General features: G+C 41.8%; 1 protein-coding gene across 3 annotated transcripts in view; it reads right to left on the bottom strand.

Annotated features, from left to right (window-relative positions):
• KL (klotho) overlaps nt 1-18,004 on the bottom strand; it is a 46,209-nt gene extending 28,205 nt beyond the window's left edge. Inside the window, exon 1 of one of the 3 annotated variants that reach the window (XM_085536250.1) lies at nt 17,381-18,004. In XM_085536250.1, the coding sequence (XP_085392376.1) occupies nt 17,381-17,683 (303 nt within the window). In that variant the 5' untranslated portion in view covers nt 17,684-18,004. Of the gene's footprint in view, nt 1-12,748; nt 12,915-16,525 lie in introns of those variants that run through there. The other 2 variants (XM_015852031.3, XM_085536251.1) reach the window with 2 other exon arrangements.
• Nucleotides 18,005-18,703: the final 699 nt, after the last annotated feature.

An 18,703-nucleotide genomic window follows, 5' to 3' on the forward strand; every position in this document is an offset into this window, starting at 1 on the left:
GGTTCAGTCACTGCCCAAATAGCCCAAATATCAGTGGCGAGCATTCACGTTAACCAGCTGCCCGAATATCAATGGCAAGCTGCTGGTCTGAATCTGGGGCTGCAGGTCTTGAAACACCTGGCGTTTTGCAGAGATGAAGGGAGGAAGGCAGGAAGGGAGGAAGAAAGGAAGGAAAGAAATAGAAGAAATTCTTGTTCCCTGCATTAACTGAGTTTTGATTTTCACTGAAAGCTTTTCACACATGAATGCATGCTGCTACAGAAGAGTGAAAAACAGACTGAACTGTTGACTCCAAGTTTCTTTTACTCTCCTTGAGGAGAATCAGGAAATTTCAGGTTCCAATTTACCTTCTCATAATGTACATGGCTAAAGTTGGTCAGAAGTGTCATGCCCTGAAAGTCTTCCCAGAGCATAGAGTGAGCAAAAGGTGACTAACTCAGATGTTAATACATGCAATGTAACATCTAAAGTAAAGTGAGACACTCACACCAGTTTTTAATTGGTTCTTTCCAATTTATAGGATATTGTCTAGCACACTTTAATTAAATAAACTTAATATATATGTAAAGTAAGGGAAGTTTATTGCTACCCTGAGTGCTGTCTCCATAATCCCTCCTGTGGGGATGACTCCACTGCAAGAAAAAAAAAATGGAAAAGAAAGCAAAGTCCTGATTCTGAAGCACAAGCCTTATTTACCGCAGTGCAGGAGTTAGTTCTGCTAAATCTGAGTCTCACTAGGATTCTGCAGGATGGTAGTTAATCATTGCTGCATTTTTACTGAGGACCCAACAAAAGATTTCACATAAAAGTATAAAACATTCTGAGCAAGGCACTGGAAAGACTTTGTTAAATCATTTAATATTGGAGAAGAATGTGATGAGTGGTATTATTGTGAAGGGATTCTGACTTCAGAGAATTTTTGCTACAAAAAGTACTTCACTGAAAAGTCGTTACCACCTTCTGATCCCATGTCTGCTACCTGACGGGGATTAGAAAAACAGGATTATACATTTAAGAAGAACCTCAAGGGCACCACTCTGCTGCCATGGGCATATACATGATATATTCCCACTCATAACTTGATGCAGATTCACTCTGACATTGGCTAGGCTTTTTGTTCATTCTATTCCCTCTGGAAGACTACTGCAGAGTCATACTTCACAAATGGTTACCATTTTTTTTATTACAATTTTCAAGTTAAGTTTATTCATGTTCAGTCTAAACACTTTTGTTCTTATACCAAAACTATCCTTCGCCTTAGACAGTTGCTTTCTTCTGCCTTTGATCTATTAATAGAAAGCAAGTATATTCTCTCCCAGTGCTCTTGTTCAGGTAAATAAGCCATGTTCTAGTAAGATAATTCCTCATCTCTGCTGGAAACATCATCCAATACAGACATTTCAACTGCCTTATTGAGATAGAGATTAGGTTTATCTTCTTTTCTTTCTCTAGATAACCAATTATCACAGAGAGCTATCAGCTTGATTCTGATACCATAAGTTCACAGTGTTTTGGGTCCACTGTACCTATAGTTATCTATACCTAACTCTCATCCTTATTATCTTTCCTGTCTAAGAATCTCAGAGCTCAACATGATCATAATTCTTGATCATCAGACAAAAAAACATTAATTGGTTTTGGAAGTATATTTGTTTATTTCCCCATTACGGGACGGCTGTATATCTTACTTACCCTGTCCTACTTTTCCTTATGCAACGTGAAGAACCACAGGGTGAGACTACTCAGTATCCATGAGATGTTGCAATGAATACCGTGGCCATTTGCATGTTCCAGCTCTACAGGACCAAGAAGGCACTACCTGGGGCAAGTCATACTGATGTCTATCAAATGCTTCCCTGTGTCAGAAGACTCAGCTGAGTGCTCAGGAAAAACAGGAGAGAGCAGAAGATACAAGATTTCCCCACAGATCTGCAGAAGGCAGCCTATGTCTTAAACATGTAAGGCCCAGGCAAAACCTGCACAGGATCACATAGCAGAGCACAAAGAACTTCAAGCCAATTTCTGAACTCTCCTCGTCTGCAATCTATCCCAACTCTTCTCACCTCTGTTAAATCAAGTGTAATAGTCTGTCTACAAAAAACTGGAATTGAATTCTTCACTATGGATTGTTTATACCCCATAGATTGAGTTGGGAATTATATATATATTGTTTGTGAGTATATCTATATATACATATACATATCTATTTATATATATAAAATAAAATATATATTTATATATGTAAATACATTTATATATTTGATCTTATGAGGTTCACCATGCTCACTTCTCTCCACTACCTGTAAAAAGACCCATAGATGTCTGCTGAATATATCTAAAGTTAGCTATAAAATTATCTCAAGTTATCAGCTCAGTACTACTCTCCCGTGTGTCAGTTCTACAGCCTGCAAGAGACATCTGTCTACCTGGCCATCACCAGCCCTGACACAGCACTGTTGTATCACTCTCAGGTTCTTCATTCAGCACTTGAAATGACTCACCTCTCTGTTAGTTTTGCAAGCAGCCAATGACAGCTTACTCAGTGTCTTCATTTTCTAACAGTGGTGCAGAGCCAAAGGACATCCAGCTACACCTCTGGTCAGCCGAGTGAACAACTGACTCAGAGCTGGAGAACAAGTCCTTGCCGCTCTTCCCTCTGGGATCATCAGGAATGCTGCCAAGCCACATAAAGGGAAACATCTTTAAACTAGACCACATTTTATAATGGCTATTGAAAGGCCAAGTCTCGAAAAGCCAAGCAGATGCCAAACAATGTCTCAGAGCTGACGCAAACACTGCCTGGAAGATGGCACGGTGATGCTTGTGTACTGTGGGGCAGGATCTGTTTTCCATGCTATGGCCTCTTTCAAGCTAGCAAAACACGCTGCTGCTGACAGTTGCAAATCAGGGTTGACATGAACTTTGGGTAGTTTAACATTATGTTTTCAGACACTGGATACATAAAATTTGCTACTGATAAACTTTGCAGGTTGAAGATTATCTCAGCTGTACCCAGTGCCAACAAACTGCCTTTATGCTGCACACAAAAGCAAATGTGGGGACACTGCCAGCTCTAATCCCCATCCACCTCTCCTATTAGCACCACGACACTCATCAAGAGCTGGCAGCCAACTGACAGGTGAAGCACCATTTCTGCACTGTGTCCATCCTTGACTAGGCACACTGCTCTTCCCTGCCTGCCCTCCTGCATCCTCTGTCTGGGGGAGATAAGCTGATAAAAGAACAAACAGACTGCTAGAACACCTCACAGACTGTTTTTCAGTTAGCCCGTCTACTTCACAGTCAGCAAATAGAAGCCAGCTTTTTTCAGCTAGAAAAGGCATTTAGCCAGGTCCAAATCACCACCACATCACACCACAGTTCCAATAATACACTTTTTTTGGTTTGTTTTTGTTTTTGCATTTATATTGGCAGTATCATTCCAGCAGTGCAGAACTGCAGAGGTTTCATTGGGTACATTCCAGAATGGCTTACACTGCCAAATTTCTTCTATTCCAGATAGTTTGGTCTTAAAACATTTTGAGATATAAAACTGAAGGTTTGGGCTAGTGTTTACCAAACCTATATAGAATCACAGCAAAAAACAATAGTGAATGATTCAGTAGGGGTGTTGGTAATTAATTACCAGAGACATAACAAAGGGGCCAAGAAATTAGTGGTTTTTTCATACTTCTAGAAGAGTAACAGAATAAAAAAGCACTACAATGGGTCCAACCCATCTCATATCTATCAAAGAAGATCCAGAATAAGATAATCCACAGAAATATGTGAAAACGTCTCAGTAAATATGGGATGCTTCAGGCATCACACTGATTTCTAAGTGGAAACAGTTAAAACTTCAAAAGATGAGATATAATTTCCCTTTCTTTTAGTTTTGAATTACAGACTTCTCCATTTTTGATTGTTCCTATGAACATACATAAGATCGGAGTCCCTCACCAGTCTCTGAGCAAACACAAATTCTGAGTTGAGTTCAGTTCCTTCCCAGCCCACAACTGAAACCTCTCACGGGTTTTAAATTTCGAGTCTCCTTGTTATCTACTGACAAAAACTGTATAACTTATTAAGTTAGTCTACTTTAAACATATGTCTTATTTAAACTGCAGAGTGTCATATTAATCTGTCCTACACATCCCAGTATGTCACATAAAGGCCATCATTCAGTGATTTATGGCAAAGGCAAACACAGAAGTCATATACAGAACTTTGTCTGCAGAAAAGCTGAAGGTGGAGAGGGGGAGAAAACAGGGAGACCAGATGGGGAGACCAGGCACCTGAACAGGACATGGCATTTAAGAAACTGACACAACTCCTTTGCTTGAAATCAAAGTCATTCTTCACGACTTTGTGTACTTTAAATGACCACTGCCACAAAAAAAATAAATAATGGAACATCAGAAAAGCCTCTCAGAACACAAGATGTAGATCTCCTTAGCTCAACATTTCTTTTTTTGCTTCTCCAGCCCTCATGGTGGTATCCTGTCTCCTAACATCTTTAAAAACACTGCCTGTTTTCCTTTCTAGCTGTTTTTAGCAGATTGAGAAATCCAAGCTCTCAACTAAACTGTGTGTCTTCAATACAAGATCATCCTTCTTTCTTTAACCACAGATGAGTAGGTGTTCAGTCCAAGAACAGTAAGCATCTTAGGAAGAGCAGATTATACTGAGCAATACCCAAAAGATCCGCAATCTTGCACAATAAGGATGGGGGTCTGGCTACCTCCTGAGAGGAAAAACAGTAAGGAAATGGTGAAGGGAAGATAATCCTCTGTGCTAGGAACAAGGAGACACAAAAATAACCAGTGATGAGGATAATTAATCTGTCATGGGGAATGGGTTTGAGAAGAGGAATTATTTATGTCAGAGAGGATAAAGTAATAAGGATAAGCAGTTAACTTTACTATGAGTGGGAGAATCCAACATGTGGACAAATACCAGAAAAAAAACCCTGATATTCAGTAACAGTGCTTTGACCAACTTATTGAATTTGGAAAAACGACGGAGCTCAGTTTTGATGTCTCTCAGGAACCAATTTCTTTTGATTGTTATTATTAGTGTACTCAGGTAGTGTCAGTACCACATCAGGACAGATTCCAATATCTAGTATAAAATCCTCCTGCAAAATGAGCCAAATAAAAATGCTTTGCTATTCATGATAAAACAAGATATGCTGTGTTTTATTATACTGAGTACAGGAAAACCACTAAAAACCTTCTAAACATAAAAGAGAAATACTGCAGAAAGTCTCATTCCAAATGAGGAAGTCTACTGCCATATATTTTGGCCTATGAGTTTTTTCTCCGATACTCCCATAAGATTTCAGCTCCTTGCAGCAGCCACTTAGATATCTGAAATTGTTTTATAGTACAACCTGTGATGTAACAAGAAGAAATGAGTCTGCCTGGCAGCTTTTTGGGCAGCTGTCATTGCTACTGTTTCTGTCTTATGTCCAATGTCAACATTCATGTCACAGGAAGCCATGTTGTCTAATAGTTAATTCTGGTGAATTTCTCTACAGATTTGACATACCAATTGACTTGCTTTTCCCTGCATACCTCCAAGTATGACCTTTTCTGCCATATGCTGACACAGCTCAGGCATTTCTGCAAAGGGTCTCAATCTCCCATGAATATGAAATGCGAGTGATTCACAAGTCTGTTTCCAGACTCCCGGGGTCCTTTCCCACAATGGGAAAGTGATGAACAGGCTGGATGGGGCTGTGAGCAACCTGGTCTAGAGGGAGGTATTCCTGCCTATAGTATGAGGGTTGGAACCTGATGATCTTAAAGGCCCCTTCCAACCCAAACCACTCTGCTATTCTATGGTTCTATGACACAATGTGTGTTTGACCCTCTCCAGTTCCTCTTTATCTTTGTAGTTCGCACTCTCATACTGATTTCATCCCTAAAATCATTCCCCCAGAAGTACTCCCACAAAATGAACAGTCCATCAGCAAAAAATTGGATCACCAAGTTTAGTTGTCTGTAGTATTACAGCAAGCTTCCAAAACCAGATACAACTCAGAAGTATTCACTGTTCAACCCTTCTTTCCCACATTCATGAAAGTGTGAGCCACAAAACAAATCCTGAAGCTTCTCAATGCAAGAAAAACCACCCAGGTTCTCCAAATGTCACAAGGGGCCATGGAATAAAACTAGAGAGAACAAAGATATCACCAAACTCCTAAAGACTCCCAGCAGAAGGTTAATTATTTAGACAAAATTCCCGATTGAACCTGGGAACATTTCATGTTGCTGAGAGAGGGAAAGAGTAAGGTGGAACAGGAACCAACACTGTTCCTTGATGGTATAACTTGGGTGAAATTCCTTCCTGACTGCCAAGCCAGAACACCGAAAATCAGATCACACAAGACAGTACCTTTGCAGTGCTGCTCCTATTGCCATTTCACCAACAACCACTTTTGAGATGGCGTCCATATCATTGCTCTAATCTGTGCTGTGGAAAAATACCATTTCTGAGCTGCTTTGTGCTACAGTTTGCCAGTCCAGACTCTCAGAATGGCCGTGCCAATTTCCTGCTGCTTTTATTGGAATTCTCTCCCCTTTTAAGCAACCATCTCCAAGTGCCGCTTTCCTGTTTGCCAGAAATAGGATAAGGGTGTGGGACAAATGACTGAGTAATTACGGTTTCACACAAAAGTGGCACAAGCAGCTCATCTATGAATACAAGACATGAAGAAATAGCTACGGTGCAAGAATTTTGCCCTGACAGTTCTGGGACTGTTTTACTTATTTCATCAAAGAATAAAAGCCATCAGATTGCAGCTTCAAGAACTCAGTCATACTGCAGTAGCTTATATAGCAATTTCACAAGGGTAAACTGACCCAATTTGGAGCTGTGAGCACTCATCCAGTGAAGGAATAAAGAAATCAGTGGATGAAATGACTGATTGACTCACTGTATCAAAAGAAAAACTTTCAATAAAACATCAAAATTGGAAAGCAAGAATTTCCACGGCAAAGTAAAAATAAAATGATGACCTTTTATTTCCTCTAATTCTCAGCTTCTTTGGGAAACTGACGCATCTCTCTCAGATACTTTAACTCGAATGAATCAGCAAATTCCACTTGCACAGGTTTTAGAACCTTCTGAATTTCTCTAATTAAATTACATTACTTTCTGAAAACAGGAGGTATTAACAATCAGAGGGAAGGTGAGCTGGCCTGATGGGGGCCCTAATGACAGGTAACAATAAGGAAGAAAAAGAAGGACTTTTTGACTGTATTAAGCCTATCATAAGGAGGCAAAACTACTGTTGGACCATATTCCTGCAATATTATTCCTTGCCCTGCTTTCTGTACTCAACTTTCCCTTCACATTCAAAACAAAAGGCATTTTCATGGCTGGGAGGGGAAACGAATAAAAAAACTGAGCTCAAGAGTTCTTTCAGTGCATTCCCAAGGTCCTACTCTCGGCATGGCTGAAGTGCTACATGAGTACAAGAATATACATATTCTTCAAGGAATACATCTGTTCAACTTGGTAATTTACTTATATGCTTGGAAGTGACAGGATTCTAAAAAGACATTAAAGGAAAATGCATTTCTCGGTGATTTTCCTTAAGCTCCTTTGAAAAGCTCTGCTTTAACACAGCAGCTCTCCTTCCTTTTCCTGGCTGCTCAGTGCTCCCCAGCTCCCAGTGCTGGTGGCAAGGGGAGGACAGCAAGTGGAACACCAGAAGCCAAGACAGGATCTTGGATTGAGGTTCCATCGCTGTGAAGCATGATGTGTGATTTCACGAAACCACCAGCCAGCTTCCCCAAAAAATCTCCTATGAGGTCTACGAATAAAAATGAACGGGAGAATGCCTTACCCCTGGGGGACTCCAAGACATCTCATTTCACACCAAGTTTAATTGTCAGTCCCAAATATGCACACAGAAACACAGTAATTTCTCACAAGCCCATCCCCCTGCATTCCAACTCAGCACTCCTCACCGCACATTTCCCTGTCTCTTCATTCATTGTCCCTGCCCTAGTAATCCCCTTTCCTATCACTGTCTGCTTTTGTTAAGACTCTTTCTGGCTGGGTTGTGCCCCCTCGTGGGATATGTAAGTGTTCTGCTCTGGTGGCCTTTGTCTCAGATTACCAACCTGAGCTGTTCAAATACAGCTTGTTCCCAAGTTGACATTATTCTACAACAGGAACAGAAAGTAAGAATTAAGTAAGTGTGTTACAATTAAGCCATCATAAGCCAGATAAAGTTTCATTTCAAACGTGAGGTCAGAATTATTGGATAGGCTTTTAAGTAAAGCTGTATTACTTACACAATATAAAACAAAAGAATAACCACCCAGTCTGACAGTGCAATATATTCCTAATCTACTTTCTTAAAAGAAAATAAATGATGCATAATTCTATCATTTCCATATATAATTTGTAAAGGAAACAAAATTAGAATAATTAATCAATGCTCAACGCATGCCTGCAGCAAAAATTATTTCTTAAGACACTGAAAGTTAAATAAACAAATTGAGTAAACTTTGCCCTCAGCTCTGCAGAACAACTGATCCAGTGGAGCTGTTGCATATTCAAAAGGACAAGGAAAAAGCTGACTGAGGGAAAGGCACTGGAAAATCCCAGTGAGTTCTTATCAGAGCGTGTGAAAAACAGCTCCAAACTTGTCCCCTCTTCCTGCCCAACTATTTTCTGTTTTTCCTAGAAGCACAATCAAAACAAACAGATGCTGCTGTCTTCCCAACTGTAAAGCAAATAGCTTGTAAACTTGCATGGCAAGACATAATCCCAGTGAGGCCAACATATTCTAGCCTTGAGTAAGGGCAATAAACTGATTAACCTACAAGAGGGTTTCTGGGTTGACTTTTGGACTCGCAAAATAACAAGGCATTTCCACGGCATATTCTCTCCTGGCCAATTTTAAATGATTCATCTGTCTTCAGAGGTGCACTAAGCTGAGTGAAACAGAACTCAAAGCTCAGCTGTTACCATGACCTAAAGTGCACGTATCAAAATGTGCAGATTGAAGAGACGGCCCCTCTGGAAATTTGCATGGCCAACCCTTAGGCTCAAAAGCCCATTGCAGGGTGCCCTGCAGCACTCCCAGCCTTTCAGCATCCCAGGCTGGCTGGATCCTGAGATGTGAACAAGCCCCCGTGCTTCCCATCACACAGAAGCAGCAGAGCCCATCTGCCCATCTGCAGTCCCACTCCCTCAGTTCCTATACCAGCTGTTTTAAACAACATCTGCAAAGATTTTGGTAACTGGGAGAATTTGGAGTATCTTTTTGTTCAGAATCCAAACAAAACTAAACTTTAAACTTCTGTTGTTTTTCATAACAGAGAACACTATTTTCTTCACAGACTAAACATATATACAAAGGAAGCAACACAAACGTGCTTAAATGTGGCCAAACTCAGAGGCTCTTCAATTGCTTTGTACTTCTTATCCCAGTATGCATCTAGAAGGACCTCCTCTGCCAAATCTCCAGGGCAATATACCACAAATGCACTACAAAAGGCCAGGGGTTTTGTGAGTGTTTTGTGCTCTCAGAATAGTATCGAAGCTGTTACAGCAAGCCAGAAGTTGCTATCATCAATATCCTAAGCAAGCTATATTCACTGTTGATATGCATAGTATTACAATTTTTCTTCCACTGAATTACATTCCCAGAGTTTAAATTGTGTCATGTATCATTCTGCTATGAATTTGCAAGCAAAGAGATATATAGATATATAATACAGGTTTACAAGCACCGTCACCTCCACCTCCACTGCCAAGAAATGCATCAGAAGTGTCATTTTTCAAACTGTTCTATCATTAACACTGAAAAGCCATTACAGACACAAAGACCTTCAACACCTTCTCAGTGTTCTCCACAGGCTACCAGCGTCTCACAACAGATTATCTCATTTTATTGGTATGGAATATTTATCCCTTTAACTCTAGATTTTCTTCCTCTCACTGATATTTATTATACCTAGGAGTATTTAGAGAGAACACTAGTGTGAATATAATTCTTTTACATCCTTATAATCATTTGTCTCCTACTCATCCCATTTCTCTGAAAGCTCCAGTTCCTGCCTATGGACAATGCATCCCTCTCCTCTTGTGTTTAGCCACTTACTCTTCTTTCTTGATGACCCACCTTCTGCTTTTGCTGGCACATTTTCTTTTAAGTTGCAGGAGTTCAGTTCTATTTCTCTTCCAGAAGCCACCAGCCTTTTCTTTCATGTTTTTATTCATGGCCATATTCCATGGGTCACCTTCTCACTCAGATATCTGTCCAATATTTATCTCAGTAATTTCCAAAACACTCTGAGATATTTTCTACAATTTTATTGTCCTGGTTTTGGCTGACGTAGAGCTAATTTTCTTCACAGAAGCTGACATGATGCCATGTTTTAGATTTAGGATGAGAGCAATGTTGCTAACACACCAGTGTTTTAGTTGTAGTGCAGCGCATACACACAGTCAAAGGCTTTTCAGCTCCTCACACTGCTCAGCCAGCAAGGAGCAAGGGGGACACAAGGAGTTGAGAGGGGACAGAATCAAGAGCTGATGATGCTTATGGACTGATTGGGCATCTGTCAGTGGTAGCAAGTACCTTAGTCACCCACGCAGCATCTCCAAATCACCACATACTGCACTGCTCTCAATTTATTGTCCTTATGGCTGCTGCTTGGAAGTGGTACTATCAGATATATAGATGTATTCACTGCCTGAATTCACGTCTAGTTGAAGAAATAGTAAAAAATGAGGGATACAAATATTTTGTTTCTCAGAGCAGACTAGGAGGGAGATGCTGTTACTCAAAAGAGTTAATAAATGTGAGAAATGACACTAAAGGAATTGCTCAATTGTATCTACCAAAGCAAGAGAGATCAGAACTTGACCCTCCAGAAGACAGGCATGTGATGAGTGAAGCAGCTTTCTAGTGCCAGAAAGCATTTCATCCTCACAGGAGAAGTCATTTGAACCAGAATGGACTGTTTCTCCTGCTGACAGTTGCTGAATAGAGGCTTATTTTACTTGACCTATCATGGGAACAGCAGTAGGAGCTCCTTGACTTCACTCGAAACAAAAAGGACTAAAAAAGGGGACTAAAAAAAAAGCCATCTCTCTCAAATCAAAACACACAACTAATTCTGCAAAAATTGAGGGTAGGCTTTATTTTCCAGGCCCCAACAATATCCCAAAGTATGTGCAGGAAGTGTGTTCATCAACTAACTACCTTCAGCACTGGAAACCTTTCATAGGAGATGAAGTGGAAACTGGAGAAGTTTGTCATATGAAGGAACAGATGGTGACAGCAGTCCTCCCATACACTTCACTTCTGATCCCTCAAAACTATAAGAAACACAGAATCTCTTCTAATTGAGGAAGGAAGTTGAAAAGAAAGAACCAAGAATGTATGGATTTTCTGGGACCTTATTAATGGGAAATAAAAGGAGTACCAAGGGGCAGACAGCTTTACACTCATGGAAACTCTGTGAGATGTGATATTTCTTTTTGCCTATCAAAGTGCCCTTATCTATATTAAGCTGTTGTTAATCAGCACTCATTATCTTTCTGGCACAGAGCAGAGCCCTGCCCAATACGTTAAGCAAAAACTTTGATCTTAAATGAAAAGCATGGTATTTAAAAAGGAAGCATACTAAATTACCTTGGATAGGAACCAGAAATATCACCTTGATACCTCCAGCAACTACTGCTGTAACAATTAATGCTCAGGCACGTGGCATTTCAAATAAGATGTAAAGACACAGATTTGGGGTTGTCTATAGAATTAAATAGAAAGATTCACAGCTTTTCTAGGTCCTGTTGAGTTTTAAGAACATTTTCTTTGGTCTCTAAAAAAAGCTTTTTATGTTACAGAATGTATAAACCTGAGAGAGTCCCCTCTTACTTTTCCTTGTCAATACCTTGTTCTACAAGTAGTCTTGATATTTGTAATTAAGCATCAAGGCACTCTTCACAGATAACAAACCTGTTTTTATTACAGCAGAATATTTTAAAACAACATTCCTTTAATAAGTGCGGATGTTATCAGGTAGAAATGGCAAGGGGAAAGCTACATACCCTATCTTTGGAGGTAATTTTAATAACACGAGCATCAGTGAAAGACCAAACTCCTGTTTACCACATTTGAAAATGAAACTCTATTTTTCTCTTTTGATGACTAAAGCTTCAGGAAGGAATGTCAACTTTCAGCTGCTGATATAATTTGCAAACACAACATAAGCATTCCTAGCTACTTGCACAGAAAACTGCATTTGAATTTGCTGCATGGCTTGACTGTAGTTGTTTGTCATCTCTAGCTTTTGAAAACTACTTAATTCAAATGCTCAGTGATTAGCATAATCATTACTGCAGTAGATTATTTACGACTATATATATACTCAGAAAAAAAACTGAAATTCAGAACTGGAAACAGGTATAGTCTGGTTTTTGTTCTCTGAATAAACTTTTATGATGGTAAGGACAGGAAAAAAATATTATTGCTTCAAAACATTTTTTCTAAGGGAAAAAAACAAACAAAAAACACCTGTATGTTCTTTCACAACTACAGTGACCCATGTTGCTTTCAGGAAAATCCAGAGTCATTCCACTTGCACTGAGTGAAAGTTTGATGGCTGAATGCTGAAAGAAACAACATGCAGCAAGAAAAGAAAAGACCATTCTCTTGTGCTGCAATTATTGACACCTTATTAGGTTTAGAACTGAAGGTCAACTAAAGTGTACTTACCTTTTGTTTTGGAAAGGAAAATCAGTACTCTGTTGCTACGTGACTGGTTTCCAAGCAGCAGTTCCACTCACTTCTTTGGGGAAACAAAGTGTTCTTCTGTTTCTGCAAATGCTGTTTGTATTGAGTAAATCCAAGTGTGTCCAACTCAGACAATACAGTGTGAACTATTAATGAAAAAAGAAAATGCATTTGCAAAAACAGAACGTAATCCAATGACCTCTATCAACAAGAGATGCATCAGATACATGACAGCTTGCTGGCATAACATTTTCGGGCTGTTGACTCAAAGGGAATGCCAACCTTTATGACCTGTACTCAATCCACCCAATTTATTTTGCGAATAAATGTGTGCAGCTTCCTCTGTTTCTTAGCAGGTTTGAAGTGCATGTCAAAAGCAACACGAGTGTCAATGGAAATACTATCAAAGGGTGATGTTTTCAACAAATAATGATTGACATCCCTGAACAAACAACTATGGATGCATCCTTTAACTGTTTTTTCCAATGTCTGTTTTTAAATGATTGTTACTTAGTCTTTATGAAAACTGTCTCCTATTCTGTCCATTCAGAGTCTGATATGTCACAGTAGTGGAAAAATGAAAGGTAATAGAAAAAGTGCAGGCCAACAGGATAAAATCCATTCAAGCCAAATTTAAACATCGTTAATCAGATCCAACTTCATCGCCCTGTTTTCAGCAACCCTGAACTGAACAACCTGAACTGAATCAGGTTATTATTTGATTATTTATTCTGATGATAGACAACTCATTCAAAAAGAAAGAGCCCAAAATCCACACTCATATCTGCTGAATTTTCAAGAATTTATAGGATATTATTTAGTCTCTTAATTAGTGTCCTGTAAAATAAATTAACAGACATCAGCTTTCTCTCGGTATTAAGCTTTCCACTCCCGAGGGTCTTCACTTTGAATAAATGCAGAAGGAAGACATTTAAAACAGTCTAAATATTATAAATAAGGAAAAAAAATGTCATGTTAAGAGTCTGCTCATTTGCTGAGAACAAAGCATTTATGAAGATGTATTTTACCTTGTAAAAGGCAAACATTCTGCAAACTTAATGTTCAGAGAACAGCACAGAGAAAGAAAATGAATTAGGAAGTCTGGGAGTGGATGATTCAGTAATGTAAGACAAAAGCAGAAAAAGTTTGGGCTCCTGAAAGGGTATTTTTGTGTGGGATGACACAACTTCTTCTTTACTAATGGGGCTATATGGTGCAGACCCTCCATGCTATGTGATGAAGAAATAGACCAACAACTACTGTTCTTACACAAACCAAGGCTGCATCAGCTCCTGAGAATAACTGACCAAAGTCACCTACAAAACTATACACACTTCCCTCTATCCATTAAAAACCATATTCAAATTGTAAAGTCAGTTGTACAACAATTACGTCAGAGGAAAATTTAATTTGCACATGGAAATGTAATTCAATGCTTTTACTGTATGTCAGTCATTGCAATATTACATATGTTTTCTCTACAGATATCAGGCTGCATATTCAAAGAAGCAACACTGTGCAGCTTCCTATCTCATTCCTTGCACGGTTGAAAGGTCTAATATGAATAAGCTATGGTAACAGAAAGGAAAAAGAGGACTGCAGTGCCAGTGAACAAGTTGAATGATGGAGATTAGGAGAAAACCAATGCAGAGATTCTGTTGCTAAACCAAGTATTGGTAACTTGCCTGGTTGAATTGTACTTTCTACAGTGCCTTGACAAGCTGGTGCCTCGGTTTCTTCTTTGGTAAATAGAAAAGGCATTTTCCTTCAACAACCATATCCTTCAGATTATGAGAGACTCAGATACTGCGGTGATGTGGGATATCAATACTCAGAACAGACAGCACTATGGAAAAGCCAAGGACAGACATAGCATTTATTTATCTGGCCTAATTTAATTTGAGTCTGAAGCTACAGACTGAACAACAGGTAGAGGGGAGAACTATACAGAACAGGAACTGCCTTATTACCTTCTTATTTTGCAGGAGGATAATAATAATAATAATAGTAATAATTAATAATAATAATAATAATAATAATAATAATAATAATAATAATAATAATAAAAATGAAGTGACAGACAACATTAAAACTCTATCTCAGCAAGCCCACCACTCTTCAAGTAGCGATTCCAAGGTAATCTTCCTTTTGACAGCCTGAGTGCTTACATTTGCAGCTATAATGATTTCTGTTCTGTGTCATCTCTAGAGGGAGAGACACAGAGCTCCAGCCTCTGAGGTTCTGCACCCCACAAACCAAGCTGACACCTTTACCCTCGTGTGGAGCCCCACTGCCTTCAGAGTAACTATGCAAAACATGCCAAACAGCACATCAGCAGCTACGCAATGACTCTGAAAAGCATAAAAATGTGAGGTGATGCAGCCCTGCTGCAAAACTTGTGGCTAATCCTGCAAGTACTGAAGTTTAGGAATAGCTTTATTTATTTACTCATTTAGCTCAGTGAACTGAACTATCACAGCACAGACTTGGCCAGGTTGCACCCTAAGGGTTGCTGAGAGTGCAAAGGTTTCTGGACCAGGAATTTCAGCGCTGCCAGGTATGTTGCTCACATCCTCCCCACCTATATTTTGTCTAAAAATCTGCGTAACTCTAAACAATGCAAAGGAAGTGGCAAAAAGTTGAGTGAGAAGTGTTGGGTGTTTTCCTGAAGTTCTCATCTCATGTATGACACTCTATAACACGACTGCTGCGGGTAAGCCATGTTTGAAGGTTAGCAGAGAACGTAAATGTGCACCAAGGTATAACAGACCATGCCTTGGGGGTCACATCACTCCTGGTATACAAACAGGAGTCTAGCAGTCCTTTACCCTGATGGTGAAAAGATCTGTACACAATTTTGCTTAATTCTCCCCAAGAATTCACAAATGCTTCCAGTACAAATTACAGTTATACTATATACTCTCTATAAAAAATATTTATAGCAAAGTATTCATGCCATTGACTAAACTAGCTGACAAGGAGAGTTGTTTTTTTCTTTTTTCCAACATTATTTACATTGTCAAAAAAAGCCTGTATTTTGTCAAGGGCATCCTTCAGCGTGACATTTCAGCTACCTCTATTGTCTCCGCTAACTCAGTAAGACTTGTTTAAATCAAATGTTTGAATTCCTTCTGTAGCTGTGTTGAGTATTTCCACAGTAACTGCAAGTGCTGAACCGGCACAGCTGAATGCGTCTCACCCATCACCAATAGCACTTGCAAATGCTGGAGGGCAGAACTAAATATTTCTGTGGCATACAGAGAACATTTCAACTCCGTGTCACAGGATCATAGAATGGCTTGGAGGGGAAGGGACCTCAAAGATCATCTTGTACCACCCTCCTGCCATGGGCAAAGCTGCCAACCCCTTGATCAAGCACTGTATCAGGTTACCCAGGACCCCATTCAACCTGGCCTTAAACACCTCCAGGGACAGGGCATCCACAACTTCTCTGTAACTTTATCGTGACGTTACCTTAAGATAACTGCAAATAGAAAGATCATATCTCCAGTTTACAAAGTGTATGTTTTTTACCTGCCTACCATCAGGAAGCATGGGGCATATTCAGCCCCAGCCGCCATTCCACACTGATTTAGTTTCCAATCCAGCTGCTGCCCAGCAAATTGATCCGTGCAACAAGGAAGGCTATGGGCACCCTTCCTGCTGACATAATCCATGGCCCGAGGAGCGACCGCAGCTCCTCTGATGGGAGGAGAAGGCCCCTTCCCACCACCCACTGTGGGGCCAACCGTCATTTACCTGCAGTAAGTGGTGTGCCACACGGTAGCCCAGGTGTGGGCCACCCTGCACGTTGGGTGGCAGCCTCCCAGTGCCATATCCATGCCAGGCCACCACATAAGGGTTGTCCATGGTCAACCAGTAGCGGACCTGTCCACCAAAATGCTGGAAGCAGAGCTCGGCATAGTCACGGAAGAGGTCAGGCAGGACAGGACTGGCCCAGCCGCCAAAGGCATCTTGCAAGCCCTGTGGCAGGTCCCAGTGGTAGAGAGTGACGACAGGTTCTATGCCCAGCTCCCTCAGCCGGCTCAAAACTCGGCCATAGTGAGCCAGCCCAGCAGGATTGATGGGTGCTGTGCCATTGGGCATCAGTCGAGTCCAGGCCAGTGAGAAGCGATAGTGGGAGACCCCCAGGTGCCGCAGCCCCTCGATGTCACGGAAGATGTTGTTGTAGCTGTCGCTGGCCACATCACCTCCTGTTGGACCTGGCAGGATGGACCCTGCTGGAGTGGTGGGTCGATGGGTGAAGGTGTCCCAGATGGAGGCCCCTTTGCCGCCCTGCCGCCAGCCTCCCTCTGTCTGATAGGCAGCACTGCCCGCACCCCAGAGGAAGCCATCGGGGAAGGTGTCATAGAGGAAGAGTTGGTCCTGCGGGTAGGGCAGGCGGGCGAAGCGGGCCCAGGTGCCCGCGCCCTGCCCCGGTGCCCCAAGCAGCGGCCGCCCGAGCACCAATAGCACCGGCAGCACTGGAAGCACCGGCGGCGGCGGGCCCATGCTCCCGACGGTACTTCCCTCCTCCCAGCCCCCCGCCGCCCCCTTTTATCCTCACCTCACTCCTTCCCCCCCGCCCCGGTGGGCACGGCCATTAATAATTACCTCGGAGCTGCCGCCTGCATCCTTCCCGGTCGGCGAGGGGAGCTGAGCGGCTCCCGCAGGGAGAAGGGCTGCCTCGGGGGCGGGACCCGGGCTGAGACGGGGCGGGAGGCTGCGGGGTGGTGGAACCGAGTCGGCTGCCCTCTGCCCTTCGGGGTCGCCTCCTTCACCCCTGCTCCTTGGGGCGAAGATCGCGGCGGGCGCGGCCCTGCAGCCCCCCGGGTCCCTGCGGGAAGCGGGGAGCCCGCACCTGGACGCGGCTTTGGAGCCGCCCTCCTTCCCTCCCTCCTTTTGCTGCTGCTCCATTCGCCTCCTGTCCCTAAGGGGACACAAACCGCCTTCTCAAGGAGCCCCCGAGGGCCCCGACGCCGCGTTCTTCCGCCTCTCGCCGTCGGGGGAGCCGAGGTATCCCCGAGCCCCGAGGGGAGGGAGCACCTCTCAAGTAGAAAACGCGAGGTAATAAAGGTGCTGTGCTGATGGCTGCTGCTTTTATACTTCTTTTTTCCTTCACCTGGTAGTTTCTTCGTGGCACTGTGTCAAGTGATATTGCTATTGTGATTACTCATAGTAATAATCAGAGACTCGGTGACCAAGGACCTGACACCCCCGGTAATTCATGGGCCGGCACCTTGTAGTCGTATCGCCTTCTCCTTTCTGGGACTGGAGGCTGGTACATCTGGCTGCTCACCAAACACAGAACATTTTCCAATGAGAAATGCCTCAGAGAAACAAATTGAGATGTACATTTCAGTCTGATAGTTTGGTTACACTTTGTATCTGCCCGTGTAGGCGTGAAGCAAAGATCTCATCCTAAAGACAGGTCTTACGTTGCTGTTCATGTCTGCTTCAGACAACAACACCTGGGCAAGAACTGCCTCAAAACATTGCAAAGACTCAATACTTGGTTGTGTGAACTCTAACACAAGTTGGGACACCTCGGAATAAAACACCAATTAGACAGGCTGTTAGAGAGATGTTCCCAAGAGATAAAGTTGTTGCTTAACTAAAGAATGAAGGCATTAAGAGCATTTCATTTTATTTTTAGAAAATAGACGCCCTCAAGGTAAAATTACAGGTAATGACTAGTAATGAGCTGATGGATTGAAATGCCTCTTGAAATTTGCTAAAGGTTTCTTCCAGAGTGTAGGATGGGTTTTTGTACCTCTCAGGTCCAGGCAGAGCCTTTCTCTTGTTTCGTCTGTTTCTGTTAACGGTGATTAACTTGTTCCCACTGGAGGCAGATAAAAGTCTGAATGGGGGACCACTGTCAGCCCTTCCTAAAGGGAGTAAAGTTGCGGTGTGGGAGCAGGCAACTGGCAGGCTGGG

The sequence above is a fragment of the Coturnix japonica genome, chromosome 1 (assembly GCF_054131305.1).
Source record: "Coturnix japonica strain WE chromosome 1, WE-NBRP24, whole genome shotgun sequence".
NCBI classification, from domain to species: Eukaryota; Metazoa; Chordata; class Aves; order Galliformes; family Phasianidae; genus Coturnix; species Coturnix japonica.